This window comes from Rhopilema esculentum, chromosome 21 (assembly GCF_057945365.1).
Source record: "Rhopilema esculentum isolate cy_ngs chromosome 21, ASM5794536v1, whole genome shotgun sequence".
Taxonomy (NCBI): domain Eukaryota; kingdom Metazoa; phylum Cnidaria; class Scyphozoa; order Rhizostomeae; family Rhizostomatidae; genus Rhopilema; species Rhopilema esculentum.
Genome location: NC_142835.1, coordinates 4,919,018 through 4,940,898, shown reverse-complemented (window position 1 = coordinate 4,940,898; position 21,881 = coordinate 4,919,018). Strand labels below are relative to the sequence as shown.

Below are 21,881 nucleotides of genomic sequence, written 5' to 3'. Positions count from 1 at the left end.
CTGAATAATATCTGTTTTTTTTAAGAGATTCATTGTCCTTTTTACCATGTCTTTCTCATACAGAAGGAGCCCATCAATCTGCAAAATTATCAATTTGCACAAACGGGTAGTATGAGGATCCCTTAGAACCCATTTTTCCAAATGATGTTGTCAGATATCTTTCTGAAAAGTCAATAGTTTTATAAGCACATGTTCAATGCCTGTCCATAATTACGCATAATTGTACGGGCATCATACTAGGCTAGTAGGAGCTAAAGTCCCTCTTTATTTTTTCAAAGAAACGCTCTAATATTTTAAAAAATTCATAAATTACCGTTTGATGAGAATGAAGTCATTATTTTGCTAAATTTCAGAAGATTGCATGTTTAATCGAAAATAATCTCGTCTCCTACGCTGGAAAGAGAAGTTGCTTTCTTTGTAAAATTTTAGAAAATAGTGGCGCACTAACTGAAAAATGGCTTTAGGCTTTGGGCTTTAGTCTAACTGCCAAAATCTGCAAACCACTTTACATCATTTGACACCTAAATATTTTGACACCCTTTCAGAGTTTCAAATACAGTCAATTTGACTGAGAATCTTCTTCCCAAAGCAAATTGTGAAAAAAGACATTAAATTTCGGCATTTTCTGAATTTCCAAATAGCGTGATTTAAAATCTTTTTCCGGGGACGAGCCCCCGTTTTGCTTGCAATATAATTCCTCGTTCCGTCATACATTGCATGAGGTTTTAAAAATGAATTATGACATAAATATACTAATTTGATAACGGGCTATGCTCAAAACGTCGTTTATTAATTCGTTAATTTTTTCAAGTATTATTCCTAGTTTAATTGAATTATGACATAGTTTGCAGTAAACTGATTCCCAGCTAGACAGATTGGAGACACAATTTGCTTACCTGATATCTGTCCTGGCCGTGTGCAAATTTTTGAGCCATTCGATTAGTTCCTTGGGTACAAAATAGCTTTTTCGTCCTGTATGTAGAGGAGTTGTAAGTCCGTAGAAACGAAATTTTACTGATCGCACTTGCAAGGTACACTCGTAAAACGCAGTGAAGTCACTTGAAGCTTTAAGATGAATAAGCCTGTTTGAATAAACACAGTCATACATTGGAAACATGCATGCGCCATGCGGTATTGTAAATGAGACATGCGACCACAACCGCAAAGCAACGATCATCAGCTTAACAGGTCAAGAGATTTTCAGACCTCAACTACTAGTTTTGATAAAGAAGTTATGGAAACTTCCCTTTACATGTAATTCTTTGCATTTTCAAAACTTCTGCTAGTTTCAAACATAGTTATAATTGTGTGCTTTAAAAGTTCGGCTCTAGGGTTGAAGAAATCGAAAAATGGTTTCATCCAGAAAACGTCTACCGTAACCTTAGAGTCTAACAGAAAGCACAAGCTGTGCGAAAAGATGAAGAAAAAATTGACACCTTTTTCAATTCGCAACCTTATTACGCATGCGCAGTAGAAAAACTAACCGGGCTCAACCCTCTTTCACGTTTACAATACATTGTTTAAAACCAATGACTCGGCCCGGGCTGAGTCAGCCCGGGCCGAGTCAGCCCGGGCCGAGTCAGCCCGGGCCGAGTCAGCCCGGGCCGAGTCAGCCCGGGCCGAGTCAGCCCGGGCCGAGTCAGCCCGGGCCGAGTCAGCCCGGGCCGAGTCAGCCCGGGCCGAGTCAGCCCGGGCCGAGTCAGCCCGGGCCGAGTCAGCCCGGGCCGAGTCTTTGTATTCGCACTACAGAAAATATTACTTGGGCTCACTCTACCCCCTACCCAGGCTGAAACAAAGTTCGATAGTATAGTGTAGACAAGACATTTGACATTCATGACAGGGGTCATACATAAATGATGTCACCTATAATTTAAAGATTTTTAGGCCCCCTGTCCCCCTGTGTCACCATCTCTCTGAACCCCTCTATTATATTGCCAATGAAGACACTTCTCACACTCCCCCCCCCCCCCCCCGACCTTCATTATACATTCATTTGAAATGTAGAGCAAAGGAAAAGAGCATAACTTTTTTTTACAAAAAAATTTTGTAGATCTAAAGTTGCGGAAATTATATTTTTAAAAAGTTGCGAACATTAAACAACTCTGAAAGGTACCTTCTTATGTCTGCCTAGTTCAGGATTTCTCCAGGCTCCGAATTCCCAGGAATACCCTTTATTTATGCTTCTTTTTATGCAAATTTTTGTCCATAGTTTCAATTCACGTTTTATTTAAGTAATCAAGAAAATCAACAAAACTGATTTCTTTACGATATTCGTTGCTTCGGTGTTTAGTCTATAGAAACTAATAACTCTTACAAATCTGAACGCGTTTTAAAGATATGGTGAATTTTTTTGGCAGCTACTGCGATCGTAGAAACTCACAGCGCTGACCTACAGCTAAAATTTCACTGTACCCAAGAGAGGAAAAGATTGAATGCTGTAACCTGTTGTTTAGAATGCATTGAGCATTTTCTCTCTACGCAAAATTGAACTGATAGAATGACTGATAATACATTTAGAAAACTACAATATGAGTAGAAGGAAGAAATAATGTTCAAAATAGCTCGGAAAAGTGGAGCAAAATTCACTTGAACTCTTCGTCCGACGCTTAATAATGAAAGCAAGTGAAATTATTTCCAATCGAAAGCCCGGTTTACACTACAAAAAGCTACCCGGGTTCAACCTGTGTTGAGTTCACCCAGGGTAAACTCTCTTCAATTTGTATTCTAAATGGAAAGTGAGTCTAAACTTGGTTTCCAAACGCAATTGTAAGTCAGCCCGGATTGAGTCAACTGCCAACTCTGACTCTTTCTTGAATAATTTTGAAAGTTTTGCTGCCGAACGTTATGAACGTTACAGAACTAAAATTGATTACAACCATCAATTGACCACTCGAAAGAACGTTTACATATAAAGTTCGCCGTGGTTATTGTTTCGGCGTCATAGATTTTATAGCTTAGTTAGCTTTACCATTAAATTGAGAAAAACTGTTGCAATGATTTATCAAATTTCCACCAGTTTTTTGCCAATTCCTCATAATTGTACAATTTATTGAACAGTTTTCCGATATCTTCAAAAACGCCTATGATTAACCAAGACTTATGACTAACGCAAATTAGTTTCTTCACTTATGACTAATGCGAATTATTTCAAATGCCTGATATCGAATAGCTGAGAGGGTCCCACTTTTGAAGCATTAACTGAGTACAATCCTATGTTCTTTCCATTCAGAATGGTTGTATCTGGATAAGATTATCGATGCGTTGGCACTTGGGTATGGAAACGTTCACATATTACCTAATCAAAGATGGAGGGAGGGGGTTCACACAAATTTTTACGGTCATAATGATCAATAAATGATGTAAATTAGATGATAATTTAGGGGGAAGAGGATTTTTCCAATATTGCCTATATTTTGTTATGTAATTTGTGCATGTTCTTTTCTTGAATGATAATGCTCTTTCCAGGGCCTATTTCAGTGTGCAGTATTACAAACTTTGTTCAGTATTAATTTAAAAACGTACAGTATTGATTTCCAAAATGTGCAGTATTGAATCTTTGGATTTGTGAAAATGTCTTTTTGCGGCTATCCCAGATTCATGCTTTGATCACAAAATGTGAATTTTCCTCGTCACTTTGATATAGAGTTCATGTATTGTGATTTTTGTATAACCATCGGAAAGACTCTCTTATCAAAACTTAAAACAAATCGAAATTCCCAGAACCAAAAACAAAACATCTCCTGTAAATGTCAGCATTGCTGTAAATTTCGTAATTTGATCTTGTCGAAGATAAAACATTCAGTAATAATTTATCAGTTGCCCTATGATGCTCTGGGCATCTAGCAGAAGCTCACTTAAAGAAAGATAAAGAGCCTAATAAAACTTTTTAGTTAATATATCACCTTTCTTCAAACAGACCCAACAACCTCTGTAATGTATCGGTCGTAAAAATCGGTATTACAGACCACTATATGACATACGGTATCAGAAAATTAAACGTTAGAGTTCATGTCAATGACGTGAAATTTAAGACAGAGTCACGCAGTTTGAAAAATTATGACCGTGACTCTTTCCTTAACGACTTGCGAAATATTGACTGGGAGATGGCTATGTCATGTAGATCGGATGACCCTAATAGGATGGCTAGCAATTTCTACGATCTCTTTTTCGTTGTCTTGGATGTGCATGCCCTGTTGAAAAAAAGACCGCTAAGACGGGGCATGCACATGTACCATGGATTTCCTCAAGCTTCAAGAATTTGATGTGCGAGAGAGACCGTATTAAGAGACGGGCTGAGAGAGATCCAGCTCTTTGGCCAAGATATAAGCAGCTTCAAAACCAGGGGCGGTCTGGCGTCAAAATTGCAGGGTGGCTAGAAAACTCAAGTGCCCGGTTTAGGGCGTGGCGGGAAAAATTGAGCCACACCCACTAAAAATGTGGCTTAGAATACGATTGATTCAATAAAAATTGATAATAAAGCAATACGCTAAACAGCAACAGTATATCGACTTTAATTCGTAAATTCGGACCCAATTGGATCCATACCTTTTCATCTCGTGTAAACAGGCTTTAAAATCCCATGTAGAGTTAAGAATCAAGATCAAAACTTATTTAAAGTCTCAGAGTTTCAACTCTTTTCAAAGAAGTGCAAATGAATCAGCAAATTGGCCAATGAATGCGCAGGGTATGCACAGTTGGCAAGCTTTTACCCTTTTGATAAAGGGTGTCGATTTCGACTTTGGGGTCCTTTCTCTCTTTGTGATTCCCCACCTTGAAAGTCACAGTTTTTCTCTCCATATGTTTCTTCTCTAGGAGCTTGTTCCTTGAGATAATCTGTTTTCAGGATCTGCTGGTAGCAATTTGCAAATGCCAGCAATTCTGACATTCTATGAACTTGAAATCTTGAAAAAAGGCTCTTCCTGATACAGATCTCTGTAACCAGATGATAGTGATGTCATCTCTCTTCTGAATTTCCTGTTTTGAATTTTACGTTATTTTCATTTACTGAAGCCCCCTCCCAATAATTGCAGCCTAAGCCTTATGTCTTGTATAACAGTGTACTAAGTGGAAATAAAAACAATGAGCAGCCGCCCCCCCCCCTTCAATATGGATTTCGTTCCCACAGCACTGTCTCTGACAGTCAGATACCCTGGGCCTCAGAGCCACATAAATTAGAGAGCGGAAATAGAAGATAAGAGTGCGCTCATTCGCTTCTCTGCTTGGCATTCTGTTTACGCGCTCGAAATTTTGTGGCTCTGGGACCCAGGGTACACGTAAGATTGAACACATGGCTGAAATAACGGAAACCAGGGTTTGGGTGGTTTGAAGCGCATGTACTGGACTTAAATCGCAATATAATCAGTCTAGGGCATTAAGTATTTGACATTAAGTTAAAAATTTTCTCCAACGCGGAAAGGCCCGTAAATTTTTTGTACACAGGGCCCGGGTGGCGATCGCCACTTTACCACCCGGGCCAGACCGCCCCTGATTCTGATCGAAGGAAAATCCGGGGCAATGTTTTCGAGCTTTTTCTTATCACTATGTCTCATAGTTCTTCTCTTTCTTGGCCGTACAGGGTCGTCAATAAACTCAGGCTTCGAAGCTTTCCCGACAATACTTTCAGAGAACAAATCTGCCGATTCTTGGTATTTCAAAACATTCAAAATTTTATTTCTAGCAGTTTACTTTCCTTCGTCAGCTGATGTTTTCTTCATTTGTAACCAATTGACAGTTTGTCGGTTAATAACTGAAAATTGAAGCAGGTTGAGGTCATAGAAAAACGATAAGCGCGCCAGAAAGTTCGCTCTGGTGAATTTCATTATGACGAGGTCGAAATACTTTATATTGCTTAATTTAAACAAACAAATGATAAAAACGCATAGCAAGACATGAAAATCACGGAAACTACGCAAGACTTACACAAAAATCGTTAGCCTGGGTGCCAGAGCCTCAGTGAGTGGGTAAGCAGTCGTAGTAACCACTGGTACTGAAATGAAAAGTTGTAAGACTTGACAGAAATGAAAATTTGAACGGTAACGACAATGATAAGGAAAGATTATAAAAGAATATTGAAATGCAAGTCAGACAACTTTTCTTTCTAACTTTGCCCAGAAAATTTGACACTTCAGAAAAGAAGGAGAATGGTCCTTGCCTCGTGGCTTCGCCCACCCTGTTCTATGGTTTTTGTTTTGGGGGAGTGGCAGCCTCGTGTCCGTTAGTGTGACAATCATGGCAGCAGCTACAAGAACAGGAGGGAGCATGAAGGCTGCTTTGGTTTTTGGGCTAACGACATTAGATATAGTAAACATTTGTCAGACTTTCCCAGAAGAGGACGAGGATGTTCGAGTGCTGAACCAATATTGGCAGAAAGGTGGAAATGCAGCCAATACATCTGAGGTGCTGGCTCAGTTAGGCCTCGAGGCCCATCTGTTCAGTGCTTTCGCTGTGGACAATGCAATGTCCGATTTCGCAAAAAACTCCCTAGATAATAGCAATGTGGTTACCAAGCACTGTGTCGCTCTTAAAAGTAGTGGATTCCCAACATCTTGTTGTATAGTTTCAAAATCTACAGGTTCGAGAACTATTCTCCATGGAAGGAATGACATGCCTGAGTTGACCCTCGAACACTTTAAAATGATTGACTTCGCATCTGGGTACAGTTGGGTGCATTTTGAGGGGAGGGGTTTCCCCCATTTAAAAGACATGGTTCACGAGGCAGTAAGAATTAGAAAGGATCGAGGGTTGAGTTTTAAGATATCAATCGAGTTTGAAAAGCCGCAAAGACATGATTTTCTTATTTCATCTGGTATTGCAGAAGCTGCAGATGTTTTATTTATAAGCAAAGATTTTGCAAAACGATTAGGTTTCAGCGACGCAAAGGATGCCATTCTGAATGCTAAAAATAAACTTTCATTGAATCATGATTTGACTGTGATTTGCCAGTGGGGTGAAAGTGGGGCATCTGCAATTGATGAGTTTGGGAACACCTTTCACTCTGACTCTTTTCCTCCTGTGAATGTCATTGATACACTTGGTGCAGGGGATACATTCATAGCTGGAATTATCTTTTCCATGTCTACAGGCAGCTCAGTAGGTGAAGCTTTAGTCTTTGGCTGTCAACTTGCTGGCAAGAAATGTGGACAATATGGATTTAAAGACCTGATCTGATCTGGTGCACTCTCTCTACAAGTTTGTTGCAGGCTGCTAGATTGAGAAAACCATAAAGACAATTATGAATTTCAAATTACGAATTTCAAAAATTTTCTATCAAAATTCTATCAAAACTGATGAACGTCAAATTTGACTTTGATTATTGTAATCAATGTATTATATTTTGTCGAGGGAGCAATTAGTTTGCAATTTGATTAATTGTGGTACTGTGAATTAGCGATCAAGTAGATTGCTAAAAACATCAAACACCAAAAGGGCATTTGTTTGTATGCTGCAAAACCTTAGAGTAACCATCATTGGTGGTGAAATTATGTCTTTAGTGTCAGCCTCCCTTGATATTTTGAAAAAAAGGCCACTAATTATGCAATTTGAATTAATGCCTAGCACTGTAAAAGGTGGTATTTGAAAGAGAAAGGAATGATAGGGGTTTTTATGCTTTATTGAAATACATAGACATTTTGACCTTTATAAAACCGTCTAGTTAAATACCATGGAGTTTGATTTATTTGTTATTTGAACTGATGGTGCCATAATGTGTCCTACAAGGTAATAATAGACCAGAACAGAGTTTCCTTTCGGGTAGGGTAGACACCTTTTTGTTTTTGTTCTTCTGTCATAGTAACATTTGGAAAGGGAAAGTAGAAAAATATTTGCAAAATACATTTGATTTAACATGTTAAGACTGACATTTATGCAACAAGGATATCACAAAGAGTTCATTTTTGAGGGACTTCTTGCTGCTCATCTCTGCAGAAATTGATGCTACCAGGGAAGTAAACTGAAATCAGGTTGACAAAACAAATTTAGATTTTAAAAGCAAAATGAAATATGAATATGAAACCGGTCAAACAGATAAACCTTGAAATTCAAAAAACCAGAATTAAGGTGTTAGCTAGTGCTGAATAAAGTAAGGTATATATACAACTGTGGAATATAGGTCTTTTGGTTTTTTCTATTTGCAACATATGTAACTAATTTGTTTTAGCGGTATTTCATAGTGTTCTTTTACCTTCTTTTATCAAAAATTAGGATTTTCATGGTGGTGCCCTTTGGAAGGGCTTTGAGAAAAAGGTTGATTGCCAATTATCTATTATACATCATCTGCAATCAGTGGCAGTTTTAAGGGGGGGGGGGGTCCAGGGCCCCAGGGCTTGTGCTTATGGTAGCCAAAAGAGGCCCCACAGTCCCTAGAACCGCCACTATCTGCAATGTGTGTAGGTGAACTCCAACCCTGCAGATACCAGAAAAGTGTCTCAATGCATTTGAAAGTATTGATATTATTGAATCCAGGCCACATCTTTTAATTGCTTTTTGGGGGTTTAAAGTTTTTGCGCATTGACCAGGGAAGGGCTTAATTTTTTTTCTGCCACGGGCAACAGGTTTACATACTTCCCTTTATTTGGAAAACATCCAAAGTGTCTAAAAAAGGGAATAAACAAATATACATCTACAAATAAACAACCAATCATTCTGAAACTGATCTTTGTTACCAGACATTCCATACAACTATGTCCATTGATACAGCCAAACTTCAATGTAAATTAAATGGAATTGAAATTATCATTAGCAAAATAACAGATAGTGAACTCAAGTTCATCAATTCTCTTTGAAGACTTGCATGACAGCAAGCATGAACATGATAGGTGGTCAAGGAACCCTCCAGTCCCGTTGTTGTACCCCTAAACAGTCTTGCTGGTGGCTTTTCTGGAGCCTGGGGCAAAAAAAACGATTGATTCTGAGATAAGGTCATCAGAACAGTGATTTGGAGTACCTTACAGCTCAGGTCATGGGGTAATCCCCCTGCACCCCCTCAGCAGGCCGGCCCCTGAACATCTCAATGCACTTGAAAGTCCCAGACCCAACACTTTAAGAAAACAGCAAACAAGATGAAGAAAAATAAATTCAAGATGTCAAAAAATTATCATAGAGAAGCGTTGGAATTATCGCATGCACTGCGTTGGCAGACTGGAAATGGCTTACCTAAATCATGCCTAATGAACATGGCCTACAGGTGTGGGTATAAAAACACTATTTTCACAGACATATATGCCGACGAATGAATGGATAGTTTATTGATAAAACAATCAGTTTCATCAATTCTTGCTTGGAAAACAAACCAGTGACGGCTTATAAACAGGATTAACAACAAATTTATATATATTTATATATATAATTCATACGACCGAGAAATGAACAATAATTATGCAGTTAACCATTATACGGTAAGGAAACGCCAGCAAATACCTCGAGACATCAGACCACTAAAACAAAGGCCTCCAGGGAATATAATTCAAAACGAAACCCTGTTATGGGGTCTGAGAGTCACTCCTCCCATTTAAGCGTTTTACGCGCTAGTATGAGCGGGGAATAAAGAATGATTGACATATAGACGGTGAGGGGGGCGGACGTCACGTTATAAAATGAAATTTTGCGAAGAAAACGTAGAAGTAAAGCCAATTAAGGCAGTTTGGAAATGAGGTTAAATGTAGTGGTTTGGAGACTGGTAGTTATGCCATTTTATGAAGTTCATGTTTCTTTGTGAATGAAACACAGTTAGCAAGTGGATGAGCACTCGTTGATGATCTTATGGTAAGGCGTATCTTTACAGCATTTCAGAGAAAATAAAATTGGAATTCTGGTCAAATTAGAGATTTTAAACTGCGTGTTTCGGATTATAAGCGTTTTAAATCAAATTCACATAAACTGAACATGGTGCAACAAAATATCACTTTTAAGGGTAATTAACGAATACTTTTCGAAAAACAAACGGTTATTTGTAGGCAAACAGAGAAAGACAGAATTAAATTAAATTTCAAAAATTGTGCTTCAAAATACTTGGCTACAACTAGCAGTTAAATTCAAAATGTAATTCCACTATGATTCTACATCTTAAATCTCTGTTGAAAATCTATCATCCAAACTCGAGAATGAATGCATTCAGGCAAGAAAATTTACAGAGACAGCGATAAACACGAAAGCACGGCAATCAACGAACAGACCTGCGTACGAGGCTGACAGTTCACTGACTGGTTTGCTTGGCAAAACAATCTCGTGCTGATTCTTGAATAGAAATGCGGCGATGTCTAAAATAGAAATGATGCCTAAAACTGACATCAGATAAAATGTCTGAATGAAACAAATGACCCCAAGAAAGATTTGGTTTCATGTCTCATGGCAGAAATAATAACGTGGACTGAAATAGTTTTTGTCTTAATTTGGATCATCAAGCATTTCAAAAAAGGTTAAAAAGTTGTAAAACCAACAGAAATGCTTGATAATAGCAATAAAATTTCCCAAGGCCTTTTTGAAATATTATAGACCTGACCAATGAATCATGAACGGACAAAATACTAGATTAACCATTGAGACACAGGTCTTCGTGTGTAATTGGCATTGCGACAAGTTCCTATGCCGCATTGGAGCAAACCAGTCAGGAATGCTTAGGTACCATATTACAATATGTGGGCTATATGAAACGGTACACTGACTCTAGTTTCAATTTCAGCGTTTACATAACTGAGTTAAATACATCGCCACCCACAATAATACAATGCTGATATTTGTTTACAATTTTGTTGCGCTTGACATTCACCTATGCTATGATGAATCTTTGGTTTCACTATCCTTATCTTGCTGTAACAACCGCTTTAGACGCTCGTTTTCTTCTTTCAGCCGTTGATTTTCGTCAGTCCATGTTGATACAGTCTCTTTTAGTGTCTCTACATCCTTCAATGTCTCCACAACACTTTCAAGAGTCGATTGGATGGTTGTGATTTGCGTCTGAAATTGAGAACAAAGTCAGTCTCTTCAATGCAAAAACTGTTAAAAAAGCTTCAGGACGTAGAGTCGGGTAGAACATTTATTAGCACAAGGAGAATAGTAGATAGGCTGCAAGGAACAAAAAACGCTTAGATTTCGGAAGAGTTTTTAATTCGTTAGGCAATCAAGTAGCTTCCAGAAATAGCAGTAGTACTCATGCATTGTCATGCTGCAAATGACATGCTATACTCCGGCTTTTTGGCATCCGGCAGGATATACACTTACGTGACAAAAGTATTAGAACGATGTATAACAAAATGGCGACTCCAAAACTAGCATTCTAACACTGATTGAACAAATCCTACGTTTTGGCGGGATTCTAGAAGTGGCGTCAGCAAAAATGCAATTCCTAACAAATTCAATTTATTTCCTTCCTTTCTATGAAAGAAAGATCATAAAATGTCAAAGAGAAATGGAAAATATCAATGTTTTATTTTCAATGCCGAAAATACAAAAACGACCAGAAAGAGAACGCGCAGCAATAAAAAAAATTGGTTTTAGCGTGTCATTTGTTTGCTGAAACTGCAATAAAGTTTGGTTCCAGCAAGTCTACAACGCATATTATTTACAAGTACAATAAGTTAACAAAGCCGACTAAAAGTCAAAGAATGGTAGGCCACAACTGCTTGGGCCTAATGGCGTCGGCAAGCTGGCGTTATGAGCGAAGTCAATCAATGCTGAGTATTTTGTCCAATTATTTGTGGAAAGCCCCCAGGCAAGTACAGAAACAAGTAATGATTATTTTCAAAGACCATTTATTTTTAAGTAGGACAATGAACCTAGTTATGCTGCAATTATGACAAAAATTTCCAAAACAATAACATCATGGTCTTTCAATAACCCCGTTAAAGTCAAAGCCTTGATGTAATTGAAAACAACTGGTTTTCATAAAAAGTATCCAAGAAATAGAATCTTTTGAGACCAAAAATAAGCTCTTTTAAAATTTTCTTGAGATTTGCTCCTGTATCCGAAGATATTTTGTTTCAAAATTATTTCAGTGAGTTCCAGTGCAAATGGCGGCTGCCTAGATTCCTGGTGGTCATCCGACAAAATGTATATTAAAACAAATTGTATTTGTCTAAAAAGTTTATATTTTCTACAAATTATCAAATTTATGTTTATTTTTACAATTGGGAAAAATAGCGATCGAGAATCTTAACCAGCAATCTCATTATGTCCCACCGAATTTCTATGTTGTTTTTTGAGCAAAGGGTTAACCACATTAGCTTAGAGGCAATCGTCCTAATACTTTTGTCACGTGTATTAACTTGAGGTTCTAGAGGGTAAGACGAGCAATAGGTAAAAGAGAGACAGCCACATCTTTCAGGGAGGCTTGAAAATGAACTAGTCCAGGAATATAAACGGCACTTTGCTAAAATCGAAAGCTGATTGAGACGTTAGAGGTCGACATAAAGAAGAAAGCTTCGGTTTTATAACACATTGAAGGTTTGTCAAAAAACGCAGCAAATATTATAGCGGCCTTCAAGTTGTTTCATTCTCCTTGATAGTAGTTCTTGTAAAAGATCGGTGATAGGGCTTGATAGAGAGGGGGGCTTAATACAGAGGGGAAGTGCTTGAAAGGGAGAAGGCTAAATGAACATGTTGCAGTATCAGCTGACCCGAATCATACGAGAGGCCTGTTCTTAAAGCAATTATTGCCTTTTTTTGTCTCTCCCCCTGGACACGAGATAGGCTAACTCGCTGCAAAGGACAGGGACACCCTTGAAACGAAATGCAACTTATGATGCGACAGTTCCACGTCACAGTGTTGTTCACGTTAATTAAAAGGAAGCTCAAGAGTGTTTCTTACCAATGCTTCTTGGATAGACAATGGTGCGGTTGCAGACGCTCCTCTTTTTTGATTGCTGAAACAAAATGAGAGACTTTGAAAGAAACCTTTAATCAGAAAAAATATACATATGTCGTTTATCATTGTTATCTGATGTTCAAGTTAAGCGTGAAATTCAAACTTGCAACTAGAGTGTGTGTCAACCGGCAAAAGCTTTTTCATATATCGTTCATCACTACGTTGTGTAATGGTATTCCATTGTTTGTTAACATAAATTGAAGAAAACTCTTTTTGCAGTTCAAATGTAAAAAACTGCAGATTCATAGCAAACAAGAAAAATCTTTTATAGAGGAAGATGTAGCACTTAAGAGTTGGAAAAAAACAAACATCTCGTTGATGCAAAATTGTATGCAAAATCAAACACCTCGTTGATAATCCCCCCCTGAAGACCTTGATACTAGAGTGACGCAGTTCAAAATGCCTGGCAGCCAAAGGAATACGGCTGGGGCTGCTCAGCACTTTGATACGAAGCTATCCAAAACATCTTGGAGTGTCGCCCTGGACGGGTGTTTTAGAAACGGATGATTCTACTGGATGTGAAATCGTGCGGTTGAGGATAGGATTTGAAAATAATTGGAATGCAAATAAATAAATAAATAAATGAATAAATAAATAAATAAATAAATAAATAAATAAATAAATAAATAAAAATTGGCAAAAACATCAATAAATGATATAGCAATTCGCTTTCAAGGTCATTAAGAAACGCTTACTAGGCGTTCTAAACGACAAAGAGCATGTGATAACTTCAGGACCAACTAAACCGATTCCATCAGGAGGAACTACTAGGATCAAAGTTGACCTAACAATTGATTGGCCAAAGTGCGTGCTATGATACTTTCATATGTGAATATATGTTAAGCATGTAAATCAGTCTACGGGTTATAGAACGACAAGAAACAACACAAAATAATGCGCAAAAATAAAATTGACCTACGAAGGTAAATTCTTTTCTCCAGAAGAGTAAACAAATCCATTCATGTTGCAAATTACTGTTTCTGCGTGCTCGTTTTAAAATAATCAAACTCAAACTTAATTGTTAGGAGAAGCTTGACACATCGTTAGTTCTATAACTTTTGCAAAATAAAAGGAAACAAAAATAAAAGACAAAAAGATCGCAACATACGACTTCTCGAGACAAATGCGATCACCTCTCTGGCTCGCTCCAATCTAGCCGTTCGCAGTTCAATCACTACAGAGAACAGTGGTTACGCATGCAAGTGTCAGTACCTTTGGCCCGATCGTACTTAAACAGTCTATCGGGCGGGATCTCTTCATAATGCAGTATAAATCCAAGTTTCGCTCACTACTTTACTTATAGCAGGCAAAGACCAATTCTTCTGCAAGATAAGTTACGGCTATTTGAGAAAAAAATCCTTATCTTCAGCTGGGAAGGTATTAGAATATGGCTCAAGTTGATTACTTATGTTAATACAATTAATCTGGGTGTGTCTAATAAGAAGTAAATTCTTTTGACAAAACAAGGATGCAGAATTTTGCTTGATTTAACTTAAGTACATGCTGGTGAAGGTCAAATAGTCTTTTAATGTAACTGAATTTTATACACACTTAGATCTTTGTATCAGAGTTACATACCAAAAGAGGTTTATCACAGATGAGAGCCTTAAAATCAATAAAACGTGGAAAAGCTATTGTAACATGGACTACGTGCCTAGACCACAGGTGGGATCAAAACATAGGAGCTAACACTTAATTTTTAGCATTCTTATACCCCCAAAAAACGCTTACCACCCCCCTCCCACAATATGTAATATATTTCGCGGTCCCTGCATTCTTTACTTCGTTTGCAAGGCGAAATTCGGAGGACTGACGTGAATAGGTTGCTTCAAATTACTAGCCTTGGGATCCAGTGGAAAGTCAAACAAAATGTAGGCATGCGCTGGCTATTTAGCAGCAGCTTCAATGTTTTTGATTTTGCTTTTTAAGGGACGGTATAGATAGACGAACGCAGTGGAAAACTGGGGATTGTTGGTGAAGCATTGGATCGCATGACGTAATCAATTAGGAGCTTTTAATCCCTTCTCAGAAAGTTAGTATTGAAGGATACAACATGCTACAAAAATTCTGTGCACATGGTTCCTGTTTTTATAATCATCTGATTTTGCATTATGAGGCATATGAATCTCTCAAGGTGTGCTTTGCCTCTTTTTCAACCAGCTTGTGTTCTGCCTCGGATGACTATTTAGACTAAACCGACTTCGCCATTTTAACTTTTCTTTCAAGATGCAGTAAGAAACAGCACATGAATCAAATGGTATTCTCATCGGCCAGTGAAGTGCAACCTAATCCAACTTCACCTGAAAATGGCATCTTGACCCTAAATCAGTCGCAGGTTATTGTAGGTTGCAAAATGAAAATTGGAACAGGTCGCATGCCGGTTTCAACATGCTTCCTTTTGGACCCATCATGTTTGTGCAACAAGTTGAATGAGCTTGCATACGAATATGTTCAACAACAGTGGGCCCGTAGAGCCTGAGCTGCCCAAAGGCTTTGTATTTGTCGAAAACTGCCGGGCTATATCCGAGCCATCTGCTGGCTGGTCAGTGGGTTCTTCGGGTGGTAGCGTGGAGATCAGTCTCCAGAATGAAGTTTGGCTATCGAAAAAAATGAGACCCACTGCGGGAACACTCCAAGCAACCAAGAAAAATGAAAGACTTTTTACTAGAATTAGACTGGTCTTTTGAAAGAACCCACCAAAAGAAACGTGGGGCGTCACGTTATCTTCAATAAGATAAGTGCTGTACAAAGACAGAAAGCAAGAAAAGTTTGTAGATAAAAGTTGTCAGCGTTTATGAAAAGATTTCATCATATCCATTATCAGAGGAAGACTAAAGATTAAATAATGATCGCAAAACTATTATGATAATATATATGATATGTATATGATGGCTATGTATATGATAATAGGGAAAGCAAGAAGGATCGCCAACCTTTTAGAAGAGAAGTCGTTGTTTGATAAAGTTTCATTTCTGACAGTTTGAACTACCCAACCTTTTCGATGTGCATGCAATATGACATGGAAAAGGCAATTTCAAGAACTAAATGCAACGTAGTCATCAACAAATCTGCTCTAGCAAATAATCTTGAAAGCCCGTGTTGGAGGCTGTCTTCACATATACTTAACCAATATGAGGGGCGATTTACAACAAGGATTCGCAGGGAAAACGAGTGGAATGACCCGTCAAAGGTTGAATAACCAATTGGAATTGAGAATCTTAGATTATAAATCTTAGCCTTTAAACAGAGTTCCAGCTTTACAAATCGGAATTCAGATTCACAAAAAGGAATTCGTATCGAATGTAAAATCTCCGCGATAAAAAGCATCTTATCTTGCATCCAAGGGCTTGTATTTCAAGGATATCATTCACTGAATAAAATCAAATTAATTTCAGCGAGATAATAGATATTATTTTATCTTCGTCACAGGTATCCAGATAATACCATATGCAACTTATCATTGCTTAAACAACATAACATCTCATATCATGGAGAAAATCTGTGCTTAAAGGCAATCTGTCTCGTTGTGGATTGGTTAACGAGAACAATAGCTGGAACAATAGTCTAAACACGATTCCAGCGCTCCGTCATATTTTTTACAATGCGGTAAATTAAAGGGGGACTGGAAACAATAAAAAATTCCCTTTGTCCTTAGATAATCAACGTCGTGACAGATTGCCTTTAAAAAAGGTACAGGAATGCCAAAACATGATGTGGGCCTGAAAAAACATGACTTTGTAAAGTTCTAGTGACAATGCAATAGATAAGATGAATCAATAAAACTGGACTGAACAGAAGATCCTTATAAAATATGATTCATTCTACAACAAGAGACAGTTGAAGGCCATGTTTACATCGTTGCAGACAATTCGCAAGATCAATAAGTTGTCAACAAAGTCCGGAAGCATCTGGTTTTTCACTGGTCTGGTCAGCTGCAGCCCTTGCCTCTAAGATCAGGCTACAATGAGTGCAAATGTTATAAAATATAATTAAAAAATAACACACATGCCATAGCATTTCAATGCAGAAATTTAATTACTTTATTGCAAAGGAAGAGAACGAATGCAGAATATGGGCAGAAATTGATAGGCTGTACTTCAGAAATAATTTTCCAGGTAAGATTCCAGAGAAAAAATATTGGAAAACAGGGTGTAAAAAGCAGTTATCTCTAAAATGGTCTCACAGAAAGTTGTTAGAATCAAAGAATAAACAACACTAATGCCACCAGCAACTTTTTCGATTAAAGCTTGTAAAGATAAGTTGATGCAGAAGGTCTATACTAACAATTCTGCAGCTAAACAAAGTGATCTTTTTTTAAGTAAAATATTATCATTTGTATACATACCAAATACTAACCACTAGTTTCAACCTCAAATTTTATGAACACCCTTATATATCTGACAAAGATAAAGAAAATCAAACAGAGATATGGGCTTCTCAAAAGAGAATATGGGTAACAATGAAACGTCAGAGGTCTAGGGCTTCCTAGACTTCTTAAAGCAAAGAGCAACTTGAAGAGAACATGTTAAAATGTTGCTGCATTAAGCAATTATAAACTGTGGTTCTGCATATCCATTAATTTTCATTTCTTGGCTAGCAAGTCAAGGGACGCAAACAAAATACACCTCTGACTAAAATATACATAAAAAGGAACAACTGGCTCTTTGAAATGTTTGGTTGGAGCTTTCTAAAAGCAAAGTTGAAAAAGATGGAAAAATCGATGAAAGAATTTTAGTGAAGTAAAGAAAAGTACAACAATAACAGCCATAATCAATTTTTTTCTGATGGAAATATTCCTTGTCCAATACAGCACAATAACAAATATAGGTAAATGCATAAGGAAAAAACATTTTCTTCATCCTTGCAAGCCTTTTGACACCCTCTTGTATTTCAATATATCTGTAAGATAAGACAGGCTGCCTCTTTAAGAACTTTTCTTTGACAAACTGGTCTTGATTCTGAGCTAAAGACTTTCCTGTAAAAATTTCCTTAGAAGTTTTTCATCATGGAATACAGGAAGTAGACGAGGTTAATTTTGAGGTAGGTACCACCTGAAAGCGGATAAATTGCTGTGGTTCTTTTAAAGTACCCACCAATGTAGGGGTTCAGAAAAGAGATGGTGAACGGCGATCTGCTGGGACCTAAGGGGGGAAAACTGGGGTGAAAAGTTAGCACTCAGAGGTAATGCCTCTGCCGAGGAGAAAATGGGAAATTTCCATTTTGGATACAACATAAGTTACAGTTCAAAACAGCAAGTAAGACCATTTTTGAGTACATTCAGTTGAAAACGTTCCCTTTTTGTAATTCAAACCGGTCACCTGATCACCATTTACCCTGACATTATAAGGAGGCATTGACTCTTTGTTGCAATAAATCCCAAAAATGCTGTTATGCGTGTTTCAACAACTTCAATGGTTGGTTCCTTTTAAATTATAGAATTTCTTATGCTGGCTATCAAAATGGTTTTATGTATATTTCAATGTAACATAACTATGCGTGAGATGTGTTGATGGACGTCCTCAACTTATAATGCAGTCAAGGCCATTCGTAAATAGGGTTTTGCATCAGATAGGTCTACAGTATCGACATGGACATTAAATCGAGCAGAACAGGCCAAAAGCACAGATTGTTGGCCAATTTGACCAATGCATCAGCTATGCACAAGTCACTTCATCCTTCACAGATGTTGAAAAAATGGATAGGAACATCGCCAAAGTTCAGAAAGAAGAGTATTTGAACCCCATTTGATGTGAGTTTACACAAGATGAAGTTCTGAAGTACCTGTTTTCAGGTGGTAACTACCTCAAAATTAGTCTGGTCTAAAGAGCATTCTTCACCAGCCTAACTGTTTTTATCATTTTAAGCTTAAATTGGCAAAAATTATATGTTCATTGATGAATACTATCTTCAAATAAACTTCAAGTAGTTAAGCTGCATGGGTGATCAAGCCACTTCACATTAAAATGAAGCTATCGACCCTTGCAGGAATGGTGTTTTGAAGTGAGAGTTGATCACTGAAGCTCAAGGTTACTCAAAAAAGTAGCACAGGCTAGTTTCATATAGGAGCTATTTTTTCCATTCTTTTATAAAGGACTGACATATATACTGACAGGGTCAAAATTACTTCTGATTATTTATCACAGTAGCTACTTTTGAGCCCTAAACATGTCCTATTCTTATTTTTTATGGACAATTTTGGCATGAAGGGTGCTGTTTCTACTTAGAAATCAATAGTATTTTGCATAAATTTGACACCAAGCTTCCCAAGGAATTATAATCTCAATTCCTACCTTGTTGAGGTAGAAATCAGGCCAGAAAATGTATACTGGAAAATTATGGGTTTTCTTGAGTTAATATGTAAAATGTGATTCATACAACCTTCCATATTCAATAAAAAACATGGAATTTGCATGGAATGAATTTCAAGTGAAGATTTTCATTGCATCACAATGTGTCATCCATCAATGAAACAGACATAACCATGATAAATATTTGTAAGTCAATGGTGTTGATTTTAATGGCAAACTAAAACTAGGCATGCAACATTGGTCAAATAGATTTCCTGAAAAATTTAAGACCTACTGAAACTTGTGCATTAACCCAACTGAAAATTAAGCATGAGGGTTACAACAAGAGTTTCTAAACAATGCATTTTACAAATGCTCAAAAGAGGTATGATGGTTGCATCAAATCTGAAACTCAGAGTTCTGAGTTAGATTGTCTTACAACATAAAGTGACTTGTATGCAGTGTATGTCAGTTCTCTGAAAGATATCAGGTAAGCACAACCAATTTTTGCACAATTTCTACATGAAAATATCTTTGTGACATTCAAATGGAATTCAAACAGATATTTTACATAACAGATATGGTAAATTTGATGTACACTGTGCAATGTAATTTTTTGGTGTGCAGCACTACACTGACCTTATTTGTGCATCTGCCATACTCAGAAGACAGGTCTGTCTATATGGCATCAAGCAATAAACAATGATACTTCATCAATTGTAATTACATATAAATACGCTCATTTTTTATAAGAAACAGGTTATTAGAAATGGTAGGCTCAATTTTTTACAAAATTAAGAAACAACCCAACCCAAACTGAAAAAAGCTAAGAAATCTTTATAATTTGCAGTTTTAATTTTCCGAGTTGACAATTGAAACAGTCTTGACATTGAACATTGCTGTATATTGCAACACTACACTCCATATGCAGTTTGCATTCATTCTCAGTAAATTTCACACTCTAGGAGTTTCCATTTAAAAATTTGTTTTGACTTCAACTTGACATTGATGAAGTTCAATGAACTTGACTGTTACAGATCTCAACAGAGTTAGTCATTCTAGGAAAACAAAATTCCTTGATCACTTTGTTAGTTTATCTCTGATGAATGTGAGTGAACTATTTACTTTACCTTGGAAGCATGTTTAAAAAATTCATTACCTAAGAAACTTAAAAAACATATAAGAAACTTTTGATAGCAAAATGGCCAGAAAATATAAGAAACTGCCTACCAGCACCGGACCTTAATTTCTTATAAAAAATATCTGTAGTTCATTTCCAGGGTTGCAGAGGGGATGTAAAGATATTGCCCTTGAAAATGTTTAAGTTCCCTCTCTTCTGAAACACATATCAAAACAGGTCTTTTCACCATTGAAAGGTACTGAGTTAAAAATTGCTTGAACCTGTTTACCAACTAGTGTGTTGCATACCTTCTGTGAACAACATATAAACAATGTTTGATGAGCATGTTTTTGTTGCTTTTAAGAAGAATTTGTCAGGGTGTTGGAGAGAGTAATAATTTTCTTTTTTAGACCAGATTACTTGCTGGAATTAAACTTGCTGGAATTGAAATTAAACAGATAATGTAACCATGAATAGCATGGTTCACAAATACAGATATATACGATTTGAAAAATGGTAGAGGAAACTTACCTTTGGGCAAATTCCCTGAGAGTGTCAGCACGTGTCTCCAACTCAGCTAGAACAGCTCCTGGGCCAGTAGCTAGGCCACTTAGTTCTTCTCTGTTATCCAGCACACTTTCAGGATTCGGATTTTTCGATACTTTGTTATGACTTCCATTTTGACTAAGTTCTACAGGTACATATTGGTCCGTTCCTTGTTTTATGTTTTCTTGCTTACTGAAGACAAGACTTTGACTAAAATGCTCTCTACTTTCAGATACCTGAGGGTTTATAGAGTTGTTTCCTCCTAAAGATATTCTGGGTTCAGATACATTTCGATCTAATTTACTTTCCGACATAAATTCCTGACATGCCCATCTACCTCTTTTATAAGGTTCAGCCCTGGCAACTTTTACAATTTTAAATCTAGATGTTTGGCTTACACTGCTAGATTGAATTTGTGTTGCTTCACTTCCGTTTGCATTAGCGGCAGGGATCCTTTCCCCAATGTCCCCAACCGATTCTTCGGGAGTCAAGGAAAGACGACTTGTGTCTGTCAACTCCGTTGGACTCGACACTTCATGGATCTCTGACAAAGTTTCGTCCAATTCTAAATCTTCAATTTCATTACCGACACTGTCCCCTCTGTTGTCCGTATTCTCAACATTGGTAATTTCGAAAAGGCTCTTCTTAGGCCTACTTCCCTCAGGACCATTAGCAACCTTCGCTTCGGTATACATATCCCCTCTATCCTGTAATACTTGCGCATTACTTTGCCCACTTCCAACTGACCCAAATAAAAGTGGTTCATTACTTGAAGATGTTTGAAAAGCAGATTCTCTCAGGTGCAGTTTGTCGACCGGGTTCGCCATTGACAACTTGTGCCTCCTTTTTCGAAGCTGCCTTTCAAGAAAGAGTAGGCATTTCACGAAGTACTTTGATGCGAATAAACCTGTATTATCCATAAGGCTTTCTCCAAATCGTATCCATAACTATTTCACCTGAACTGAAGCTGGATATTATTCACACGCCTCCCTTTCCTTTCAAGTATTTCGTCCGCCACATTGGGTAGGTTAGGCTCACGGCGAGCATGCACTTCTACGTACAGGATTCCGGG

General features: G+C 37.5%; 2 protein-coding genes across 2 annotated transcripts; one reads left to right on the top strand and one right to left on the bottom strand.

The window, feature by feature from the left end:
• The first annotated feature begins 6,228 nt into the window (after positions 1-6,228).
• Positions 6,229-7,167, top strand: LOC148957601 (ketohexokinase-like). The gene has a single exon (XM_089115040.1). The coding sequence runs from the start codon at positions 6,229-6,231 to the stop codon at positions 7,165-7,167; it is 939 nt and encodes a 312-aa protein (XP_088971166.1).
• A 1,900-nt stretch (positions 7,168-9,067) lies between these two features.
• Positions 9,068-21,876, bottom strand: LOC135684379 (uncharacterized). The gene is made up of 3 exons (XM_065199922.2): positions 20,795-21,876; positions 12,800-12,854; positions 9,068-10,950 (listed from the first exon to the last, which is right to left on the bottom strand). Exons 1-3 carry the CDS (start codon positions 21,727-21,729, stop codon positions 10,768-10,770), a joined length of 1,173 nt encoding a protein of 390 aa, XP_065055994.1. The 5' UTR covers positions 21,730-21,876; the 3' UTR covers positions 9,068-10,767.
• Positions 21,877-21,881: the final 5 nt, after the last annotated feature.